Source organism: Antennarius striatus, chromosome 1 (genome assembly GCF_040054535.1).
Source record: "Antennarius striatus isolate MH-2024 chromosome 1, ASM4005453v1, whole genome shotgun sequence".
In the NCBI taxonomy this organism is placed as follows: Eukaryota; Metazoa; Chordata; class Actinopteri; order Lophiiformes; family Antennariidae; genus Antennarius; species Antennarius striatus.
In genome coordinates, this window is record NC_090776.1 from 20,576,559 (window position 1) to 20,601,818 (window position 25,260).

Sequence of the window (25,260 nt, forward strand, 5' to 3'; positions counted from 1 at the left end):
TGTATTTACAGGTTTATACAAAAATACAAAATTGATTCAAATCTGTTAAGTCCTAGCTAGTTTTAAACACGGAGCATCTTTTAAATAGATAGGTACACTGTGACTTTTATTGTCTATCCATACTGTACACCTTTGAGCAGAATTATAAAGTCTTTGTTGTCACACTTACCTTTAGGGCACAATTTTATGCAGCCATTTGAAAAGACAAATACTCTATAAAGGTTATAGATTATTGATTTCCTGTTGACAGGTTTTTCTTTCCAATCAAATTGTGTCAATCATCTGTTGACCTGTTTTGCAAATGAAGTAAACAATATTAAAAACACTCTATAGCATCAACTCCAGGTACAGTATGGAAAAATAACTGAATGAATTCTCCAGTACTTCGAGTTAGTTTGTTTTTAACCCTTTAAATCACAGTCACACGTTAGTTTGTTAATTACATATATTATGTGTATTTTCAATAGTCAGCAATAATGTTTTGTGTGAATCAAAATATTCTGAGTCAAAAATGAAAACTATGCTTTGCTCAGAAGATCAAAATAGTGATTTGGGTGAATGAAGTGATGTTTTTTCTTTACATCTTTTGTCCAAAGTGGCTTGTCCAGGTATGCACTTAAAACAGAATCTGCATTTTTGTCCTGGAAAATATTTTGTCACTCCCAAGTTCCAAAGCTCCAGCAAGACAAGGACCCGCACACCCACCAAAGGGCTCAGATTCTCCATCACAACACATTTTCTTTACAGTCTGTTAAACCTATGATTGTCCAGTGAGTAGATATACAGTACAAGATAAACCCCTGTATGTGATCACGACTATACAGAACAGAATCAGCCAGACAGTTTGTACATCTATAGAACACACTATTGAACTTGACATTTCGAACAGAAAATACAAAATGTTTTCTTATGGTGTGAAGATATCCCTTGAATAAAAATAATGATATGATGGTGTTCTTGTTTTCTTCTTTCTATTTTTTTTTAAATTATTGCATGCCATAGAAAACACAACAACAGGAACAAGTGCGTGTCAGCAATGTGGGTATGACCAATGCAAATTTCTAATAATTTCACAGCTTTTTACTCTCCAGCTTACACAGTGTCAGTTCTGCAAATTCAGAATCGCTGAGTATCAAACAGTTCTGCTCTATCTATCTACTGTATTTATCTATCTATCTATCTATCTATCTATCTATCTATCTATCTATCTATCTATCTATCTATCTATCTATCTATCTATCTATCTATCTATCTATCTATCTATCTATCTATCTATCTATCTATCTATCTATCTATCTATCATCAGTCTATCTATTTCATTTACAATAAAACATTAATTTGCTTGCTCAGGTATTCACAGAATACAGTGAATGGTTTCTATTGAAGTGCGGTCTCTGAATGTAAGACATATGTGTTGTTTGCTATCGACAGGTGAGAGTTCAGACTTTCCACTGATGATTGTTTGCATTAATGAAGGATGTTGACTTCATGCTCTACACCTGCAAAAATGCAACGGATGCCTTTCTGACAGGCGGTAAGTCGTACTTCCCTCTTCTTGTCTCCTCTCTTTCAAGATTTTGAGGAATGAAGTCAGGAGGGTAAGACAAAGTGGTGCACACCGGCCAACAGCTCGAGCTATCACCTGCGTAATGCTACTGGGTCAAGTGCAAATGAAGGAGAGGCAACAAGGAGGGGGGAGTGGCGAACATTAAGAGTTATGTGTGATATTAGTATCAATGAGACCTGTTCTTCTTTGCTACACTCAGGTTGATTCCCTATAAAACATCTTGTTTTATATAGATATGATTTTTTTAATATTCAGTACAAATATACATATGTAATTTTATTATAAGATATATTTTCTTTTCAAGGAATATTCTTGAATTATGAAGTGCAAAAGCGAAGCTGGTTCTTGGAAATGTTTTCCGATTTGAACCTCTATTCTAACCGATTGAGGACCCTCTAAAGCATTTTCACCGTCTGCACTCAAAGGTGTCTGTAAAACTGCATTGAAATGCAACTTTTTTTCCACTTCAAGACAGCATAGCAAGACTGGCCAGCAGCTGGAACAATGTTGGATTAAAATGGGGTTGTCATAAAATTCTGGTGGAACATGGCACAGGTCCATGTACTGATTACAACCACTTCCAATAGAGAAAGGCCACTCTGCGATTGTCCAAAATAAGCCTCTATATTTGACAAATGGGCCCCAGTTTGGTGCAAGCCCTTGCTCCTTCTCGTCAGACAATCCAAGACAAATTGATTCAGATCACTGGTGATGTGGTACAATTGTCACTAAAACCTTTCACAGTGAAAGACTTAACTCTTATAATAGAAAAAGAACCACAAACATGTTGACAGAAACCAGGATCCAGGGGATTTTTCCTTTTAAGGGTCATGCAACATGGTGAAGCTTTACCTTCATGTTCTGAGGTGCAGTTTTACAAAAATACATGCATCATGTTATCTTTTTGGATATAATTAATGTGAAGAAATATAAGGTTGGTTCTCTGTGATATAGTGTCTGCAGATGGAAATATATTAGATGTGTCGGTGCGGTGTTGTTAGTAAACTTCCACAACCAAAAAACCCTGGCGTGTTGGCAGAAATGTCGGGTACGGTCTGTGGGAAGGCTGGTCTATACTTTTTGTACTCAAAGTTGTAAGAATTTTATATTTTATACATATCTTTTAATAAGATATGTATAAACTTTTAATATTCATTTCAATATTCATTTTAATAAGAAAGCAGACCCTCAGCATTCACGCCATTCAGTAAAAGGAATAGAAATCATTGGATGTCACATGTGGTCCACATTATTTTTCTAATCATAATTTACCAAACATTTAGGACTTTTTTTAAATGGCAGGTCATTTAAAAGATTTCCTATGTCTGCATTTTCAAACATAATGAAGTTATTGTTTTGACAGTACAGTATTTATTTAAGGTATTCTCAAACTTTTTCATAATCGTCCTTTATAATTCACCACACAACGCTGTCTTATACGCTTAAATAGATGATTAAATCCATTTTAAGAAACTTTTTTGTGAATTACATTGTCGGCCTCGACAACATACCTAAGATTAGAAAAGCGGAAGTGCCCATTTGAAATACGGAACACAGCTAAGAAGGGAGGACATCCACGAAGAGGTGGTACTAGGAGGATCTGTCATCATGGGGGCTCCCGTCTGAGTTCTCTGTCTCCCCTTCAGAAATGGCTTGCATGGGAGCCGTGTAAAGCCGGCTGCGTGTGCTGTAGCGACTGCTATTGGCTACAGGGGGGATGCGAGAGCGTCCCTGGCGAGATGCGGCTGACATAGGTATGGATTTTGGAGTGAAACTCTCTGAGTTGGCCCTAGGAAAAAGGCTTGGTAACTGAATTGGTTCCAGGCCGGAAATGGGGGGCTCTTGGAGTATAGTGTGTGACTCCTCGGCTTGTCTAATTGGCCCTTCCTGAAGGGGGTCCCCTGGGGTTTTCGGGGTGATGGGGCTCTTCAAGATCTCTGTAGCTGACATGCGGTAGCTGGAATCAGACCTGCTGCCCTTCTTCAGCAGTAAGAGTTTAAACTCCTCGTTGGACGTGCTGGATTTCTTTGCGCTGCGGTAGATTGGCACAGGGGCTCGTTGTGACCCAGCCGCAGTGGCTAAGGTGGCCGGGATGTTGAGGGGGGGTGCAGCTGGGATAATGACAGTAGAAATAGGAACCACTGGTACAGCAGGGCACAGACGGGACTTTATGTTCAAGTCTCCCGAGTCTTTCCGGCCCAGGACCTTTCTCTTGGATCTGAATGAGGAAGTAGACAGATGGCAGATGTAAAACCACTAGAATAAAACACCATTCATGCAGTCTCTAGATGCTGCAGACAGAGTCAAACAGATTAATGACTAATTTAATCTATACAGAACCTGTGTATCATGGCAAACAGGTCCTCCGTTGTACGGGTCTTGTTGGGTGATGTGAAAATAATGTCATCATCCACTTTGGCATCATCCATCAGGGGGGAGAGCGAATTATCACTAGGTGTGGAATCTGCTGAACACAACATCCCCACGACATGTCATTTGGGTGTTTCATCATTAAGTATAAAACAAGGCAGTTAGAGACCGCAACATCCCGCGACACCCCTGAATTCAATATTTTACCCTGACCTACACCGTTTTGTGCCAAAAAGTTATGTCAGTACTACGTCAAGATTGGAGCTGTTTGACATATGAGTCATTTGAAATACGAGCCGTCGCGCTGTCCATATTTTTTTCGACAAACGAGCAAAATCTGAGATACGAGCCATGCTACAACATCAGCTGACACCAGATCTCGTTCTATCCCACATATTGGTGGATTGAAAAGTATGCATGTCTATTTGTTGATAAAAATGGATTTAAAAAAAAAATATTTTAGGGGATTTACAAGGTTAGATTGGATTAAAACGATTTGAGTTATTTTAAATGGGGAAACATTGTTTGAGATACAAGTTGTTTCACCTTCGAGCTCAGTCACAGAACAGATTAAACTCGTATCTCGAGTTGCTACTGTACAAGATTAACCAAATATTGTAGCAACAGATGGATTTCTTTCATAAAAATTGGAAAATTTCTGTTTCCAAATAAGCGCTACTTATACCATTTGGTTAGGAGTGTACCTTTACTGAAGTAATCCTCAGTGTCAGGGGTGGTGGAGTCGTCTTTGTGTTCTGGTGGCTGCTGCTGATGGGCACTTCTGGTAGCACCTGATATCATTTCCTCCTCGTCCTCCTGATCTTCTTGTCCTCCTTTCCGTGCATCGCTGATTAGGTAAGGGTGCGATGTCTCCATTGTAGCACCAGGCACTTTGACTGGACTAGCCCAAGGCCCTGAGTCTGAGTGGAATCCTCCAGCAAAATCATATGCCGGGGGTGGAGGATGGTCTGATCGCATGCCTCCTCTGGAACAGGCAGGCCTTGGCGGTTCTTTCACCTGCTCCTCCTCTTCTTCCTCCTCGTCTTCATCGTCATCATCCTCCTGGGAGAATGAACACTCCCCCAAAACCCGAAACTCAGGATGTTTATGAGCTGAGTGAGTAAGCCCTCTGAACTCTGTGTGCGATTGGATATGTGTATGTAGATCCACAGGTGAAGGGTGGGGAGCCCGCGGAACAGGCCGATGTAAGGGTGAGCTGTCGTCAGAGAGATCTGATAATTGGTCCATTCGGTTTCTGAAGGCGGTCATTGCCCAGAAGGTTCCAGGTCCATAACGGTCCTGTCTGAGTAGCAGGCTTTCATAGGATGGAGGTCCATCAGGGTGGCGGCCAGGGGGAGGTGGCTGCAGGTGTTCAGGAGAGGAGGTGTGGTCATGAGCTGGGGGTCTAGGAGGTGGTCTGCGAGGAGGGAGAGGCCTAGTGTTCATGAGTGGAGGAGCTAAAGTAGAAGAAGTCGGAGGACACTTGGGTCTTGCAACTGTCTCTACACCACTTATAGTTTCCTGATCTGTAGCAGTAGCGCTATCTGATTGGCTAACAGAATGAACCTGCAGAGAGCGATGAGAAGCAGACGACGGAGTTATCGCCAATAGATTGGAACTGGAAATCGCTGGAGCAGAGTTCGAAATTGGTGGTAAATGTGTATTCAACACCTCAGGGACCGACTTTGTTCCAGTGGCAATAACATTTACAACTCTGTGTTTGCTGTGGTGAAGCGTGTGCATGTGGTATGTCCGGTGGGATAGCGTGTGTCTGACATAACTACCATGAAGAACATTGAGATCAAGTTGAGATGGTGGAGGTGGGAAGTCTGGGTCTCTCTTATAGCCGGAGGAAATGGAAGCTCCATCTCTGTGGAAGTGTTGTAGGGAAGAGAGAGACGACTTTCTCTCGGGCACTTTGGGCTTTCTTTTGCCAGCTGAGGGAGACAGAGGTCCGGGGAAAAATGCTGCTGAAGATGAAGGCAAAGTTGATGTTGGAGTCTCTGACTGGCTGGAATAGCCACTTGATGGTGAAGCCAAACCAGCCAGCTTCTCTGGTGACCCAAGTTTGAAGTCTACAGGTGGCAGGGGTGGACTAGTTGCTCTATTGTCTGAAGCTTGGACAAGGACTTGGGTTTGGGCTTCTGAAGAGGAGGAAGAACTGTCTGGTGACTTCATACAATCCATGACAGTCGTGCCTGTGGCTGTGCTTGAGTTGGACATGGATGTGTACTCACCGTTGTTGGACTTCAGCTCAGTCTTGTGAAGCCACAGGTCTGCATAGTCAGATTGCACAGCACCTTCATCCTTAAATGAGTGTGTATCTGCAGAGCTGAAGGACATGGGTTCTACTATATCCACATTTTCACTCAGTCCCATTCCCCAAGTTCCCAAAGGCTCTGCCACTAGACAAGATGACTGTAATGGTTCTGGAGGAACTCCCAGATCTAGCTCCAGTTCCAGATTAATATCTGTGGAAGACATGGTAAGTTTTTGTTGACTGACCGTCTTTGGCTGATCCTGATCTGTCTGTGTGTCTGTTCCAACATCAACACTACTCGTCTCCTTCAGCGAGGAGGTCCGTATGGGCGGTGGAGGTTTGACTTTTGGTTTCCTCAGTGGACGGCAGGTTCTCCCAAGTGTCATAGTGCCTGTTCTGAAGTCAGCTGAGGGTTGTGGATAAACTCTGTGGGACAGTGACACTGCCAAATTGGTGGGTTGACCACAGTCAGGTCCTGTGTCTGCATAGTTATACATATATCCTCTGTAACTTTGATTACACTCCCCAAAATGCCCAGAGGAAGAGTAGAAACCCTCTTTCTCTGGTGTATAATGAGAGCCAGGCTCCTTTTCAGTGCTGCTGGTCTTGTCGCACAAACAGGCATGATCATCTAGACCTTGTTTTGAGTTATAATCTTGGGCTATCCCATGGCTGTGGCTCAGGTTGTGTGTCTGGTCAAGGTCATGGTCATGATCAGTTGGCTCTTGGTCTTGAGGGTATGTCCATTCCCCCTCACTAGCAGTACTGACTCCTGCATCGTCTAGCTGGTCTGTTGCTGAGGATGTGAATGAGCTGGATCTGTGCCCCTGGCCCTGGGGTCTGAGGTCAGAGTGGTAGGAAGGATCTAGTGAGAACCCTTCATCAATGGCGTTGGGCACAGTGTTGAGGGACAGCTCTGAGTCACAGTGGGACGAACCTGTCAGTGGTGGAGAAGAGGGTGGGGGTATGGTTTCAGATGTCTGAGAGGGACAGGTGGAGCTAGAACCACTCCAGTTCCCACTTGATGACTGGTGGTCCTCTTTGTGGTCTACATGGCTGCTTAGAACTCCAGTCGTAGACACAGAGTGAATTGGGCTGCTGAATGTATCTGAACTCGATGAGATCTCACAGCTTCCCATGTCAGCTTTTCGGGGCAATCGAGACCGTCCTCTTTCCATCCAGCCGTGCTCTGGGCTCCCACCTCCTCCACCCCCTCTGTCTCTTTCCCCAGACCGCTGTAACCTTTTTAGGCTTCCCAGCTGCAGTGGCTCAGGAGCTGCCTGGTCATCCGTACTCTCTTCTTCATCCTTCATCATCATCATTTTCATTCTAGGACTAGGGCCAGGTGGAATAAAGTCCTCAGCTTCGTATGGTGACAACTCCTCATCTTCGTCATCATCATCATAATTGTCATCATCATCCTCATCGCTGTCCATCAGACGGCCACCCTCTCGCGGAAGGCTACGAGAGCGCAAGCGTCCACCATGTGTGGCGACACTGGTGTACGTCGAATCGGACTGATCACCCAGGGAAGAAATGTTGCCTGTTGAATGGGACAAAGATGCAGGGATTCCTTGATGGCCACGCTGAGCCCTAATTCGCCGCCTGGAGGGAGCAGCTGTACCTGAAAAGGCAAGAACACAAGGAAGACAGGAGAGACAGAAAGGCAACAATTCTTAATGTATATGGATGCTGACCACACCGAGTTACAATAAAGACATAATTTGAATTTTTCTGAGATGAATCTAGTTTGAAAATTCTACTGTTGTGATTTTCTTGTTGACTTTTTCAAATTTAGCAATGGAACAACTGTAATTTCAATTTAATTTACAGCAGGAATGACTTCATAAAAATCCTTGTCCTCATTGATAGAGCAAATATTAGGGCCTGACAACTAAAAGGAACAGCAATGAAGAACCAAAGATACTTGTCCATCCTCAGAAACTTACATGCTATAAGGAAATCATCTGTCTGGCACCCAGAGTCACGAGTGTGATGGAGGCGACCACTAATTGAGAGGTCTTCATGACAGAGGGAGAGTTGGTGGGGGTTGGCATGAATGATCACTGTGCGCTCTCTTGCTACGGGTGACTCATCTGAGTCTGAATGCAAAGAGAGAAAGCATTTTAGTGTACAGACCTTTTCTTCAGGTGAAATAGGGAAAAGATAACTTACATTGGAACGTGAAAAAAGATAAGATGTAAAGGAAAATTTTATGTTTTTGTTTTGTAGTTGCATGGCTGAGAACTCTGACATCTGCCAATCGACAGCAAGGCAGCTTTTCTTTAAACCACATCACTTGAATTCAAAAAACAAAGTGAGAGGATTTGACATTTGACAATTGTTTGTTACATTAGTCAGGTCAAAGTTGAACCAGGAGGAATCTCACATTAAGTTAATACAGTTTTTGGTTAGACAGCTTTAATGGACTGCCAAGTATTTTTGTCTGCATGTGATTGCTGCTGCTCATTTAGCTTGCCCTCCCAAACTCATGACTGTATTAGTCATTTCTGCATCAAATGGAGAACAAATATTGACACCAAAAGCAGTTTGCCAAATTTTTAATAAACTTATGGAATAACCCCTACGTTCTCCGATAATGAGCAAATGAGCTCAATAACATACCCATGTCTTGTTGTACTCTTTTGGGTATTCCCGTGATAGTCTTCCTCCTCCGCAGTTTCCTCCTCCTCTGAAGGACCGACTGGGAATGGACGAGAGAGCAACGAGCACTCGCTTCCCTGTCAAATCCAACTCCTGCAACAATAACACAGGATAAGTCACATAAAAAGCTACAACATAATATACTGATAAATAAAGCAGGTTATTCAATTGTACATTTTGAATATATATGTATCAGTAAACAGCTGCTTTACTATTTAGGGAAATAGAGGACCAATGACATCCTGATCAGAGAATGATGTCACCCTTTCCTTCCTTTAGTCCCTTAATCTGAGTTTCTCTGTTCTTTGTTTTTGGCTGCCTGAACATGCTAGTCAGTGAGTGTGAGAACCTCTTTGTCCTCCCTGTGCCCGTTTTCAACATGAGCTTTCTCATATTTTAGTTTAACACTACATGAAAATGCATGTATGTTCCCGAAAGCACTGGAATCAGTAAATCTGTAACATGACAGAATATTGACCATCAATATCTGTTTCGGTTTTGTGCAGTGTGTGCTCAGATGTTTTAATCTGATTGATATCTAGTGGTGGTTCACATCATATATAATACAGTATATGCTGCAAACTGTCACATTTTCCTGTGGTCATTATTCTTTGCTTTCTGAATTGGGGACAGAAACTCTTCAACTTTTGTATTTTGAGACTGTGCAGCCACTATTGATTTTATTTCATGGAATTTTTCTGGTTTATCTTACCTGTGACATTGATGGGAATAATGCAAGAGGAGATGGAATGAGAATCAGCCGATGCTTTCTGGTCTGATGGTGGGAGGTTTTCCTTGGACCGGTTTGCCTGTTTACCCTGGGTAGAGGGGGCATTGGGGACTGAAGCCTTTGCTCTGTGGCCTCCCAGGACCTCAGCGCCTTCATTTTCCCCTGTCGAGGTAGACTGGGAGGAACAGACAGAAAAAACATTATATCTACAGTACAGTTCTGATACAGTCCACCAGTTCTGATATTATGTGCATTATTATTATTAGCTGTATAATTTTAATCAGTCTGTTATTAAATGAATTATTGTCATTGGATTTACTGTATGTAACATGATCCAGCCATTAGTTTGCAACTTCTGTAATAGACAAACAGTAAATGTAGGGAATAAAGAAACACACTGTATCCAGAAGTAAATTAGAAAACACAAAATATGGAAAATAATGTGAGTAGTTAATAAAGAAAAGAAAAGTTCAAACAACATGAATGCTCGATACCTTTCTACTCCATGGAATGAAGATGCAACCCTCAATAGGGTGAAGTGAGTAAAAGCACTCAAACTATGAATGCAAAGTACAAGAAAAGAAAAGAAGAAATGAAGTAAAATCAGGTCAAATAAAAATATTTATCTTAGTCAAAGGATAAAAAAAATGAATAACAAATTCAAATGACTGCTTTCCCTCTCACTTCGTTACCTTTTTCTGGATCGTTTGGCTATCTGCTTCTCTCTCCGGCTTCTCCTGCTAAGGCAGGAAAACACACATTCACGTGATTGTGATGCAAACAGGGAAATGTGGTGAAATCTGTCACTAATTCAATTAGAAGCAACATTTCTCATGTGAGTGGATTCTCTTACTTTTTTCTGAGTGGTTTGTATCTCTGTTTCTCTCACAACCCTCTCCTTCAGGAGATGCAGAAAGAGAGAAATGAACACATTCTGTTATGGTGAGATTGTTCTAAACAAAACTAACATACACATTTATATTGAGTAAACAATTAAAGCAAGGACATAAAAGAGAAAACACACGTTTTTAGACTCTAGTGTGATGTAGTACGATATAACCACACACACACACACACACACACACACACACACACACACACACACACACACACACACACACACACACACACACACACAATGGTGAGTAACCGTACACATAACTGCTGTGATGTGACCACAAACATGGAGTTTACCTTTCTGGGCTGATAGTCCATCTCTCGTTCCCTCTCTGCTCTCTCTTGCTGCATGGCGACATCAGGATAAGATATCATGTCAATTTATTTTAACAAACACTCTCTTTCACAACAACCAAAGATGTCAATGGACAAAAAAAAAAAAAAATCACTCAGTCTGCATGACATAGAATACATGACATAATATTACTGGGGCCTTCACTTCTCACCGCTCGTGCCAGGTGACTCCTCTGCTGCCGGCGGATGGAGTGAGGCGAGGGGAAGGTGGGCATCGGTGGCGCGACTGAGATTGAGATAGTCACCCTGTTTCTCTCGCGGCTGGTGGAGTGGTGCTGTTGCTGTTCGTCTGTCGAATCCAAACATGCACACACGAAAGTTACAGATTTTTTTGATAGTCAGCGTATCGCAGCCATGCAGACTGAATCAAACATCTCACCTCTGTGCAGGGCTCTGAGACTGAGCTGAGCGCTTCTGTGCAACTCTTCCAGACATGGTGGTCGGGTACACGGATGAAACACGTTGTGTTGCTGGTGCCATGGAGCCTGATAGTGAAGTGACAACTTGCTCTCTATGTCCAGGTTTGACACCGCTAAGACAAGAGAAGAGAGTAGGTGGAACATGTTAATTCTCTTACACTTCTGAGAGCGGAGAGTGTGAGGAGGTAAATAGTACATACGTAGGTACACAACGTTTCATGGATTATTTCACAAAAATAATCCAGGAAACTTTTATTTTGTGTGTATGCATTTTACTCAGCAGAATTTTCTCTCTTCACAAATCATTACCCAGTTGCTCGAGGTAATCCATAGCCAATGATGAGCTAACCAAGCCAGTTAACATCTAAGCTTTGTAGAGGAGTTCACCCATAATATATTTATTCCTTCTGTCATGTATTCATGGATGTCTTTCTTTCCTTCTGTATCTTCCAACATGAAACCAATCGCAAAGAAATATATAGATTATAAAGCATTCAGGTTAGAATTTCTGGAAATTGAATTTTTAAATGTACATATATGCTAAAACTTAATATAGTACTATACTACAATATTAAGATAATAATATAAAATATAAGTATATAAAAGTATAAAACAATTAACAAACAATATTATATAACAGTTATAGACAGAAAATATCCAAAATGTTATTGATGATTTAAGACATTGAGCTTGAAACAGGATGTTTGTGCACCATTAGCAGTGTTCCGCCCGCATCAGAGAGAAAATTGAAAAATGCTGAGTTCCATTCCAGGCTTGACATTTTTTACAGCGATAGACATCATTCAAGACAGTAAACAAAAATACATCCAATTATGAAAAAACACACACATAGTATTAAATATTAATACAGAAAATGCTTCACAGACAATTTAATGTCAGGCTTCAGGATCGTCACAAACTAATATTGAACAAAATGAGACAGGAAACAGCTTTCCAGCAGGTGGCTGCTAAAAATATCACACCACTGCAACACCTCACCCCCCCCCCACACACACACATACGTGTGTGTGTGTGTGTGTGTGTGTGTGTGTGTGTGTGTGTGTGTGTGTGTGTGAGTGTGTGTGTGTATCTATACACATGTATAAAGAGGTAAACCCACATTGACCATAAGTGTGAGTTTGACCGTGTGAGTGTTTGTCTTTCGTGTGGCCCCACAATGAGCTGGTGTCTCATCTGAGGTGTATTCCACGTTTTGCCAATAGCTCAGCTGAGACAGACTCCATCAGACCCACGACCCGCGGGGCGGATAAGCAGTTGTAGATGAGATGGTTATGATTGCCTACTGTACACACATACATTTACATACATGTTTATTATTTTGCTTGGAATAAAACCTTTGATTCAGAGATGAAGAGAGAACCAGAGCTGAGATTATTTGCCTTTCATCTGCTATCAGAGTCCTTTAACTTCTATTATGAATTCTATTTATTTTTTCCTTTTAATTCTCAGAATTAAAAATGCAATTGTATCCCTGGAAGCCACACGGCAGATCAGTAACCAGGCAACCTTTCATTGTTGATCAAGGCTCACATTAGCCTCCAATTAAATAAGCAAACTCACATCAGCAGCATTTGGCCAATTTAAACAACAAGGTTAAAGATGGAAATTGGGATTCTCTCTGAATAGCCAGTTACACAGATTACAGTCCAAGACTGTCACAAATAAAGTTATTTTTCTGTTTTGCACATCAAACCTTGACTCTTCATACTTCATGACAATAATAATCATAAAATACAACCAAAAGGTCTGCAGCTGGAAAAATAGGAGAAGTAGTTGACATTGTATGTAGGAGGTAGAACAACGATTAAGATTTTAAAACCGATGTCTGAGCTTCTTTTTTCTCTAATACCGCAAATTCTGGGATTTTTAAGAAAAATCTGGTAGTCTGTATAATAGTTGTGTTATATTATTACTATTGTATTGTGTATTACTGTGTTTGTTCCCCAACCTTTCTGACAACTGAATGGGAGCTTCTGTTTGCTACATCTGCACCACTAGACATTTTGACTATTAGTAAATTAATGATATGAAGCTACATTTAAAATTTTCTGCAAAGCTCTTTTTTATCATTAACACAACAATATCAGTCAGTTTTCAAATGAACCAGAGTGCAGCTTTATAATCAAACAGATAACACACGTTTTACAGTTGACAGCAATTATTAGTAATTCTGAGATGAGGAAAAAGTTTGTACTCTGCTAGAAGACTGGAATCAAATGTCCCATAACAGAGAAGGTAAATAATTCTTATTAATAAAACTGCTTGACTCAGACTATATGTAAATAATACAGTATATAGATGATGACAGTTTTGTTATGCATCACATCTCTGTTGCTGACTTGTTATTAAAATCACTCATGAAGTAATGTGAGAACAGTTACAATATACATGATAATTTCATCTCTGGCGGTATCTGAGTATTATCAAGATGAATAAATGTGTTCTGATGTGTTCATTGATCCACCTATGGAGCAAACTAGATAAGAATATATTTTCAAGCACTTTCTGCGCGATTATATATGAGGACTAGCATCAGACCACACCAAGCCAGTGTAGAAGACACACAATAGTTTTAAAAAAAACTAAACAATAATTTATATGAGAGAAAAAAGACACGCTGATACGTGACATTAGCAACAGGAATATTATTGGCTGCTCTTTCTCTTTCTAGTACGGCTGTATGATTTGTGTCTCTCTCTAGTCCAGATGTGAATGAATGGAAGTCATCAGTGGAGAATGTATTAGGGTGTATCTGGGTCAGGCAGGCAGGAGCTGCAGAATCTTGTCATAACAGACAGCTGTTATATAAGAAACACTAGCTGGCCGGTCCTGCAGAATATACACTGTTGTGTAGCCGTATTAGTCTAGTTAACAGTTCAGTGGTTCGCTAAACTGTTCACCATACAGTTAACAACCACAGAAACTGGTTACAGGGTTGTTTATTCCATATTGTCTGACAGTATCATACATATTCTGTATCGCTCTATGAGTTGGAATGTACCACAGCCAGTACGTTCATGCTGCGTTTGCTAAAAGAAATTGTGAATTATTCATTCTTTATCTATAATATATAAATTCAATGACTAATAATAAAAGCTCTATGAAATGAGTTATTCAAAGAGTTTAGCTTCATTCTAGGTTTACAATAATAATAATAATAATAATAATAATAATAATAATAATAATAATAATAATAATAATAATAATAATAATAATAATAATAATAATAACAATAATAACAATAATAATAATAATAATAATCATAATAATAATAATAATAACAACAACAACAACAACAACAACAATAATAATAATAATCATAATAATCATAATAATAATAATAATAATAATAATAACAGGAACTAAACAGGGTTGGACGATACCTTTAGATGGTGGAAGGGAGCAGCCCAGACCGAGACACGCTAAAGCCATGTTCACCAGCAGTCGCCTCTATGTTCTTCTTTTCCTCTCGTTTGTCCTCCTCTGTTGCTACTCCCTCTCTCCTGCAGGCAACTTGTCATCTGTCTCACCGTGTTCCCTCCTGCAGACCTTTCTTAAACATTCCTGTTCAAGTCCAACATCCAGACTAGCAACATCTGCAGATGCAGACCCTCCCCCTCCTCACCCCACCACCTGCTGTGCCTTCATTCTCTCCTCCCTCCAGCTAACCCAACATGTAACCAACAAGAATCATCTCTCCTATGTGTGTGTGATAAACTAATGTTTGACGATGACTTGTACGAAATATATGTCTTACTAACTATGAGTGAAACATTTGTGCTTCGTCACAAACTTAAACACTGTCCCGTCTCTGTTGTCTCTATAGGCCACCCCCCGCTGGCATCTGATGGTATGCTCCTGCCTGGACATGGCCCGTCCCTGCCTGACCATAATCTCTTTATGATGCAGTGATATTTGAAGGGAGGGGAGTTCAGCCACAGATTATTAATGCATTAATCCACCACATGCTGGGAATATGTATCACGTGAGCAATCCATCTATTGCTGCCACCGAAGAGTAACGATATAAAGGGTTTGTGTGTGTGTGTGTGTGTGTGTGTGTGTGTGTGTGTGTGTGTGTGTGTGTTTCAGGGTGATGGATAATTCAAGTTCATTAAGCAAGTCATTGATATCATTCAATGTCTTGTTCATGGAAATTTCGTTCACACTGATCATAAAGAGTGAACATCGTAACAATGCAAAGTTGCAAAATAAACAGCATGAAACATGGAATCCCCCAAACACACACACACACACACACACACACACACACACACACACACACACACACACACACACACACACACACACACACACACACACACACACACACACACACACACACACACACACAAACACACACACACACAGACACAGCGTGTACGAGCACCCTGACCGGTAATCTGCTGTAATCTGGAGCTCTGGCAGTTCACTGACTTTGGAGCTGGCATTCTGCTGGAGGATCTTTCAGCCTTCCACCATGAACAGGAATGACACAGACAGACTGAAAATACTTGCACACACATGCTATCCCATCATACATGTGAAAACACTTTACTGTCACCATCAGCATCAGCAAAGAGAGGAGAACATTGCCATGAATATTAGATGTATGGATGCTCTATTTGAAACTGTTTTTCCAACAGCAGGCGTGCTGTGAGGCCTTTAATAGCTCGCGATCCCAGAGGATGTTAATCAGTTGTGAGCCTTCAAAACATCAGTGAGGGATCACAGCCCTTTCAACCGAATGTGACCTGTGGCGTAACCTCCACTTCTTGGAGAGGACCATAATACAGTAGTTCCTCCTGTCTGAGGAGACGAGGCCAAATCACTTTCACCATTACGTAAAGACATTTTTATGGATTTGTTTTGATGTAGGGACAATGTACAATACTGTTTAAGACTTTTTCGATTACAGTTGCTGTGATGCTTGTACAATATACTGTATAAAAGTATGATATATGAAATACTCTATATTTGCTTTCCTTTTTTTTCCTGTGTGTGTGTTTATTTTTGTCCCCGCGCCTCTTCCTCACATCATGAATAAATCATTCTACCCCCATTCCCTTATCCTTTCCCTGTCCCCCCCCCCCCAGCTGCACACCTGCACTATTGTTGAGTCTCCCTCCTCAATCCCTTTGCTCTGCCACTCTGCCCTACACAAAATTCATAACACAACAAATGTGTCTATAATGGTATGCACATGTCAGTGGGAATTTAGGTCCATCTATTAAGACGAGCAGCAATGAGTTGCAGTTTTTGACAAACAAACAAACAAATCCATAAATAAAGAAGTTTTAATTTTAACTACCACCACATTATGGTGAACCCATTGTGCCAGAGAAAAATAACAGTAAAATAATGGAAGGTTAAATATTCAAAGGATGATTTCTTGGCTGTACAAGCATTGTACAAACTCGACATTAACATACAGTATTTCACACAAGGTGCTCTTGTACTGCCCCTTAGTGGCACAGCGTTGATACTACATTGAGTCACAGAGCTGTGTGGATTTGAGTACAGCTCTGTGGATTTCCAAGTGCTACCGTATGTTAATCACATTGTTTATATGGTGAGGGATGTATGTAAGACGAGAGGATCCAACTGCGAAATGAATCTGATAAAGCATGGACGCTGTGGTAAACATGGTAAACAAATGATGGTGTAAGATGCACTACTCAATGGTAAAAAGATTTTCTTAAGCAACAACTAAAACATTCTGCTTAATGTTTGTCTGCATGTAGATTCTGCTGCCAGCAGCTTGTTAGCTTAGCTTTGCAAAATCAAGCCTGAGAAATGTAAAACAATTTTGCTTTGGTTCAGAAAATCACGACATAATACAGTATACAATACTACATGAGAAAGAGATATATGTGCGTATATTAATTTATGTTTTACAGACCTTGCTTTTAAGGTTCTGCTTTTGTTCTCCTGTTTCTGGTCTTCACATTTATCTGATAATGTAGCTTAATATTTACTTAACTGTTATGAAAGAAACTCATCATTTGCAAGATATTAATTAAGTACATATCCCAAGGTGTCGATTATATGGTTTTAACACATCACTAAGTGTGTCATTGTTCGGCTCCTGTTTATCATAGTAACAGGTTGAATATGTATGTTTTCAATGATGTGGAAAATATTTATGGCTTAACTTTTCAGAAGTTAGTAAAGACAGGAAAGTGTTCAATACCTAACTTAAGAATGGGAAAGCATGATAAAAATAAGAATCATTGTTTTAGATCAGCCACAAGCAGTCAGTGTTACAGAATGTCATAATATTAGAAATAGTAGACGAAGATATAAGCAAACATAAACACTTCTAAAATAAAATAAAAGGAAAATGTGCTCATAAAGAGCAGCAGCAGGAGATAAATGTTTTAGCGTCTCAAGTTGTTTAGCGCTCAACTGTTTTTTTAGCTTCTGTATTTCCCCAATCCTCATCAATGTTGTAGCATTGTTCCTAAAGAGGCACACACACACACACACACACACACACACACACACACACACACACACACACACACACACACACACACACACACACACACACACACACACACACACACACACACACACACACACACACACACACACACACACACACACACACACACACACACACACAATGTTCAGGGTTCACCTGGAGCCTTTGGCCTAACTAAACATTATGCCTGATAAGGCATACAATGCACTAGCATAACTTTCAGTTCAGCACGACTTGTAATGGATAACCATCATGGCTGGAGCAGGAAAAGGTTAATCATTTTCTCCTCTCTGTGTCTAACTTCACTAATAACTGTTTGATCAGATAAATAACTGCTGGTGAAGTGGACTGATGTGAATTAGTAGCTGATTTACATAATGCCATTGTTCGTGATATAACTACCCTAAAAATTATGTGAGGTGTATTTTAAATTTAAATTTAATTTACTTCTGTTTTTTCTCAAATACTGAGAAAGGATAAAATAAATGCATAAAATCAATGAAACTCAGTTTTTCCTTTAATAATATGTAATATTTACTAAGCAGCATGGTAGGACAGTAGTGCTGTTGATTCTGCGTTATCCGTCTTTCTCCCACTTCCAAAAAAGCAGTTTAGGTGACTTGTATATTGCCTGTAGGTGTGAGAAGAAGAAGATGAATGAATGAAGGAATGAATGAATGAATGAATGAATGAATGCACAAATCAACACACTCATGTGTGTTTCAGTCAGTCATACACGCACCATTCTGCTGTCACAAATACTCACCAGTGCGTAATGATCCACTTCGAGAAATAGAATAAGTTATCGAACATATAAATTTAAACATTCTACATCATCAGTACGAATTTTTGGTCTGTAAGTCACAAACAAGAGTAGGGAAGAGTAACACACTGTTGATCCATTAATGGCATCTGTCAACATTTGAAGGTAAGTTCAGAACATAGTCTGGTATCCAATAATAAGAAAAAAATCGTCTATAGCGTTTCCCTCATGCAACTACCTTCAACATCTTGTTTTCATCTCCCTCCTTACCATCTGATAACATCTCCATACAGTCCAGCAGCAGGGAACTGGGAATGAACGCCACCAACACGCCAACAGGAAACACGGCATCAGTTTGAATACACGCTTTTCATGTCGTACCGTGTGTGAGCTCAACAGACACCCTCGGACCAACACTGTTTTGTGTGTCTGTTTGTGAATACTTCAGCCATGTTGATGGAATGGCACGAGACAAGCCATCGCCCATGTTATTTTTAACTGCGTGTCTCCATGGAAACCGGCACATGTGCAGGGAGGGGGGGGGGTGATGATCTCCTGCTGTGAGAGTATTGTGGAAGACTCCTACCGCTGGTCATAGTGTGGGTAATAGAGTGTGTGCAGACAGATCTCTGAGCGTGTGTGTGTGTGTGTGTGTGTGTGTGTGTGTCACATCTGAGATCCTGGAAGGGAGGGAGAGAGGAGGAAGACGAGGAAGAGGAGGAAGAGGAGGGAGAGGAGTCAAATGAGGAAACACCGACCTGCTATACTTGAAAACAGGAGGGAGGCTGCTGCTGCTACCTCAACCTGAAATAACCCAAGCTGGGCAGTGAGTTTACTAAACACCTCACCCACCAAACGTTAGCTTCCTTTTCTCGATTCATGCAGGTGAGCAGCAGCACAACCGATATTCGATCAATTGATTTGATCTATTTTGAAGTGTGAAATCTATGCAACACTTATAGCAGCAGTAAAATAATAAAGCAATGTGTAGGGAGTAGCAAATTAATTCCCAATTAAGCAATAAGAAATTTTGGTGCTCCATGCCTGACGTCATCAATATTGACTTGTCATTATTTGTAATCAATAGATCAGTAAGTCTAAAGTGACTAAGACATCCCTCAGTTGTGGAGGTTTATGCTGGTGAGAACATCCTGCTATGGCTTCAGAAACCATCCTACAGTTATCAACGGAGGGAATGTAGTCGTTTCTATGGAAACAACTTAAAGATTAAAGCTGTGAAGAGCGAGAGCCATGCCAGAATCGTTCCCATAATGCCTTGTGCCTGGGGATCTCGGGGAAAAACAGAGCGAGAGAAAAGAGAGATAGAGTGGGACACAGAGGCAGAGGAGACAAAGTGTGTGAGTGTATCTCTCTCTCTGCCTGTGTGTGTGTGTGTGTGTGTGTGTGTGTGTGCGTGTGTGTGTGTGTGTGCGTGTGCGTGTGTGTGTGTGTTCTAGATGGCATACATTACAAACTCCTGCGCTATTGTGACAACTCTTGAAATCAAACACGCAAATACATCTTTTCCTTAATCTTTCAAGACGCTGACATTCACACAATGACAACACCAATGTGTTGTTGAGTTGAGCAGGTACTGTTTAGAGTTCCTTTTGTTCATCTTATTATAGCTGCTTCAACTGTACTGCATGAACACCTAAAAACAAGACTTGTCAATGCTTGAAATTTGAAATCCATGGCAACAATCCAGACCTATAAGCCCCTGGTCTTCAGCACTGTTACTGGACTGCTGGGCCAACTCTTCAGCATTGGTTCACACAAGCTATAAGTTCACTCTTCCTGTGCAGTTTGATTCGATCCAGTGTCAGTGTTAGCATCGTTGCTAGTATTAATAAAGATATGATTTACCTAACAATGATACTTCTGACTCATTAAGCTTTGTAAGCTTTTAAAAAGAACATTTGCTTTTGTAAATATTGGATACGTCTCCTCAGACAGTATTGAACTGTGTTTGCTACAGGTAAGGAACTAAAAATGAAAACACCACTGGGAAGAAATTCTGCAATTTGATTAATTTGTATTGAACATCAAAAACAACACATGAAGGTTTCCAGATCATAAGCATTAATTTGTGAAACAGCCATTCTAAAAACCCTTAAAACAAATGTTAAGATAGTTCATTCAAATATCAAATGTGAGAAATTCTGCAGTAGTAGGTGCTCTTTAAACTGTGAATGAAATATTTCTGAAGCAAAGTTTTGAACTGATTGAGCCACAATCCACAGATGTTATATTTCATGGATCAATGCAGTTGAAATGAATATTTATTAAAAGCATACATAGGCGTGTAAAAAATATTTTTGTCCCCCGAAAAATAAGTAATGCATAGAGACATACACACCTTCATACACACCTCCACAAACTCATGAGCATCACTCTCTCTAACTGTAACCTTTAACTCAATCTCAAACTCTGTTTTCCTTTTCTATACAAGCAGCTGTTTGCATCGTTTCTTCTTTTGGATTTAATGTATGTGCTTCCCATGTCCTCTCACTCTACCTCTCCCTCTCCCTTCCCCCTACCCCTGGGTGATGCCAGTGCTGTTGTCAGGCTGGAGCTGAAAGCAGCCAATCGTAAGGCTCTGTTCTGAGGAGCTCTCGGGTGATGTTAGGCAGTTTCATGCTCATACGATGAGCTTTGCCAAATGTAGGTCATGCTTCTCCTCTCCCTATTTCTCTCTCACACTTTAACACACTCACACTCATACACACACACATACAGATTATGTGTGTATTTTCATTGCGTGTGTACTCATAAATAGCCACAGACACACCAAAGTGTACTCGTACACAAACACTTCATCCCTCCACACAGACGAGGTCTGTCACAGGGTGGGGTGGCGCTCCGCTTGGTGGTAACAATCTTGGCTGTTTGGAAACATTTGGTGGATCTGTTCCACACGGGGTAGACAGCTTAGGAGATGTTGGGATTCTTCCTCTCCAGTCAATATTTCCACCAATGATAAAAATTTGATTAGAGTGAAAGCACACTCCTGCTTTTCCCTGAACTCTTGTTGAACTGCCTCTGTCTGCTCTGCAGCACAGCACAAAGAGAAAGTCAGTAGACGATGGATGGAATGATGGATGGATATAGATTGATAAAAATATTGCAGTAGAACAAATCTTTTATATATATTTCATTTGTTATCTATATACTGTATGTACAGTATATCTGTATCTATATCTATATATATACAGTATACAGTATATATACAGTCTATATGTATACACACACAGGCACACACACGCACACACACACACACACACACACATATAAATTAAAATAAATAATTTAACATTGAACTATTGATGTAAGAATTCCGATCTACTTTACACAGATCTCATGTCATTGTCCTATGTTATGATTTGCTGTCAAGCTATTTGACCAAAAATATCATAAAACAACTTAACATCATAATTAAGGTGAATTATGAGATTTTTCTCCTAGTTTTTTGTCACTGTAAATTCACAATATACACTATAGTGTAAAGCCAAAATATAGTCGCATTCTTTTGTGTGTGCCTTGCCCTAAATGCTGTTTTTCATGGTTTGTCCCTTTCCAAAATCAAGGTATCCATACCATAATAGAAAAAGACATCTCAGAATCAGCTGTTCATGAAGTTGCTTCGTAGCATGAAAGTTGACCTGTCCAAATAAGTTGGGAGAATCCTCACCAGCTCACCGCTGTAGTCGTTTCCTACTGTTGCTCTGACAGCAACCACTGACGGTTCCACCCAGCTGAAGTAATTCGGCTCCTGTCACCACTGAAGGGAGCTGGCAAATCAAAGCTCATTTTCCTGTCGGGCGACCATCCCTGTGTCAATTTAAAACTGCCTTTGTCTGAATTTGTTTGTTGAGACTCTGAACAAAGCTAGCAGACTAGTTCAGTGAAAACCCCGTGAACTGTGAATGAACACTGCTTGAGCTTCTATGAATAAGAATAACTTCTGACATCATTGAACCTATAAGGTTTAATCTAGGGTCAAAAATGTTATTTATGTCATAAATTTAAATGTCCCTTGCAAGCAAGCAACTGTATAAAATAGTTTTTGTGAAGCTAATCCTCATGCTATGATTTTAACATAATTATAACCCTCAGTAATCCAGTTTTGAACATGTGTGTCTAAAATAAAACACCATTCTAGAAATATGCAAAATGACAGGGACCAAAAGTGTCATTAAATGTGTTGAATAATTATCTTATGGGAAACTTTTCTTCATGAGTCTGAATTTAGGTTTAAATCTGGATTAACTAGTATCAATCAATGAAACATCAAAAGTCAGCATGTTTGGGTTAAAAAAGCATAAGTTTATATAATTGCAATTTGTTTTCTTCACTTAAATCTAAGAGGTATTCTAATTTTTGTTTAGTTTTAAAGTTTCAAATTAAAATCAGGGATTTATCTATTATATATATATATATATATATTGTTGTTTAATGCAACAGCTTGCTGTGTTTTAATGAAAACGTTTATCTAAAAAATAAGAACTATTAATGTAAATGTAAGTAAGTACAGTGATTATAACTCGGATATTATATAACCCAGGTTGTTATAAATAACCTGGGAGCACCGACTAGGTGTTTTATAAGTCACTCGGTTGACCAATATCAAGACGGTTGTGGGTCTGATTCCTTTCTGTGCAGTTTGTTCTCCCCTGGTCCGCGTGAGTTCTCAGAGGGTTCCTCCTCCCACCTACAAAAACCTGCAGCTTGGGTGAACTGGTCACACCAAATTGTCCATAGGTGTGTATATGAGCAGTTTTTTGGGCTTCACATGACCCCCCTATGAACTGGTGTCTTGTGTGGGATGTACCCTGCCTCTCATTCATAGCCAGCCGACCCGTGACAGACAAGAGACTGAATACGAGCTGATCACATCTCGTCTCATCTAAAGACAAAATGGATGTAAGGTACTCACATATTCTTTTCAAGTACACATATAATGTCTTTCCATGTCTGCATTAATTGTATGTAATTATTGTGTTATATTAATGTCTCAATTTATTTGTGTATTCTGATGTTTCTATAGCAGATTTATTTAATAATTCATATCTTGTGTTGAGTCAGGTGTGTGGGAGATGAGTAGATGTAGAGGTGGAAAATAAATTCCTACACAGAATTAGATCATTTAGTACCACATCTTTAGTGTTTCAGACAAAAACCAGTAGACAGAATTGCATAGAAATGTCCCAAAGTCTTTACATGTACTGTAGTTGTACGTGTGTACTGACATATAACTCTTATATGGCCGTGGGGGTGGGGGGCATCTTAAATACATTTTGTTATAGGATATAAATTAGTATTACACAAACTGCTGACATATATGCAGCCTCTCTCTCCCCACCCCCCCACACACACTTCCTCAGAGAGAGAGAGAGAATCATTTCTACTTCCCTGGGTTACCACTGCTGTTGACCTATTTTTGTCCAGACCTCTCTCTCTCTCCATCGCTCACTTGTTCCAGCCCCATAATTCACCCTGCTTAATAATTCACTACAGCTTTACAAGCTTCTACTCCACTAAATGACAGGCTCACGAAAACAACGGTTTTCACAGAAGCATTTTGCAAAGACGCATAAATAGAATTATGTGTATACATATAATGTGGGATGTTCTACATGTCAGGTAGGGTATAAATAGAACACTAAAGGAAGGGAACCAGGATATGAAATATAACTTAATTTATTTACCTGTTAAATGATTTACAATCACTGCATGACATCAGTGTTTGGCTGATGGCAAAATGTGAGGTGTTCTTACAAAAACTGCAGATTGTTTGCAAGGTTATACGCAGACTTAGTTGGCCAAATGTGATTGGATGGGCAGATTGGAGAAGAACCAATAAGGGGACCAGGACAAAGAGTGCAGGCACACGGAACACTCATCATTGCTGTTGAATATGTAGTTGAGTGCATGTGCCACTGCCAACAAAATTAATGTATATGCTGTATTTATGATTATTTATGTATTTTGCACACATGGTCGATGTTAGATTTCCTCTCAGGAGCTCCAGGTGAAGACGAGAATCAAACTGTTATCATGTTATAAATATAATCACCATTTTTGCATCAGACCAAATGCAGCTCTTGTGCGAATTTTTTAATTCGAAAGCTGCCTTTTCTGAATTGGTATACAGTATTCTCAAGTTTTTGAAAAAGTTTCAGACTTTGGTGGGAAGACAGATTAGTCTGGCTGGATGATCTAGTCTTGAAGAGAAAGTTTTAGTCGTAAAGCCATAAGATGCAAATGCCAATATTGTACCCATGTCTGTCTCATCTCATCTCACCATTTGATCCATGGATCATGAATCAATTTAAATTTGACATATTTCATTATTTTTATCCATAAATAACAGTGTTCGCCTTTGTCATTTTTTCTCGTTCTTGTCATTTTTAGACAAGGAGCACGATCCCCAGTGTGTGTCCCTGGGACGCAAGCTTTAAATGCACTTCCATTCAACAAAAATATTCACAATTTTCCATTTCTCTACTTAAATTTTGAACCCAGAAATTGCCATTATGTTTTGAAACTCACGCGAGTCTCTCATCACGAAGCTCACCTGCGTAATTCTGCCTTATTAAAATCGACCAAATGGCAATATGACGTCTGCTCATTTTGCACGCTGTAGTGAGAGCGAGGACTTAGACCATCCAGAGCAAGCATAAGTTGGCCCTTATGCTTATGGTACTCCAAAGATGTAAACAGTATTCT

At 40.1% G+C, this 25,260-nt stretch overlaps 1 protein-coding gene across 1 annotated transcript in view; it reads right to left on the bottom strand.

Annotated features, from left to right (window-relative positions):
* Positions 1-1,266: 1,266 nt before the first annotated feature.
* nhsb (Nance-Horan syndrome b (congenital cataracts and dental anomalies)) overlaps positions 1,267-25,260 on the bottom strand; it is a 45,754-nt gene continuing 21,760 nt past the window's right edge. Inside the window, exons 2-12 of the mRNA XM_068312107.1 lie at positions 11,222-11,374; positions 10,998-11,131; positions 10,445-10,489; positions 10,284-10,331; positions 10,086-10,148; positions 9,574-9,766; positions 8,823-8,954; positions 8,147-8,299; positions 4,642-7,821; positions 3,908-4,031; positions 1,267-3,785 (exon numbers count right to left, since the gene is read on the bottom strand). Coding sequence (XP_068168208.1) covers positions 3,158-3,785; positions 3,908-4,031; positions 4,642-7,821; positions 8,147-8,299; positions 8,823-8,954; positions 9,574-9,766; positions 10,086-10,148; positions 10,284-10,331; positions 10,445-10,489; positions 10,998-11,131; positions 11,222-11,374 — 4,853 coding nt within the window. The 3' untranslated portion in view covers positions 1,267-3,157. The remainder of the gene's footprint in view (positions 3,786-3,907; positions 4,032-4,641; positions 7,822-8,146; positions 8,300-8,822; positions 8,955-9,573; positions 9,767-10,085; positions 10,149-10,283; positions 10,332-10,444; positions 10,490-10,997; positions 11,132-11,221; positions 11,375-25,260) is intronic.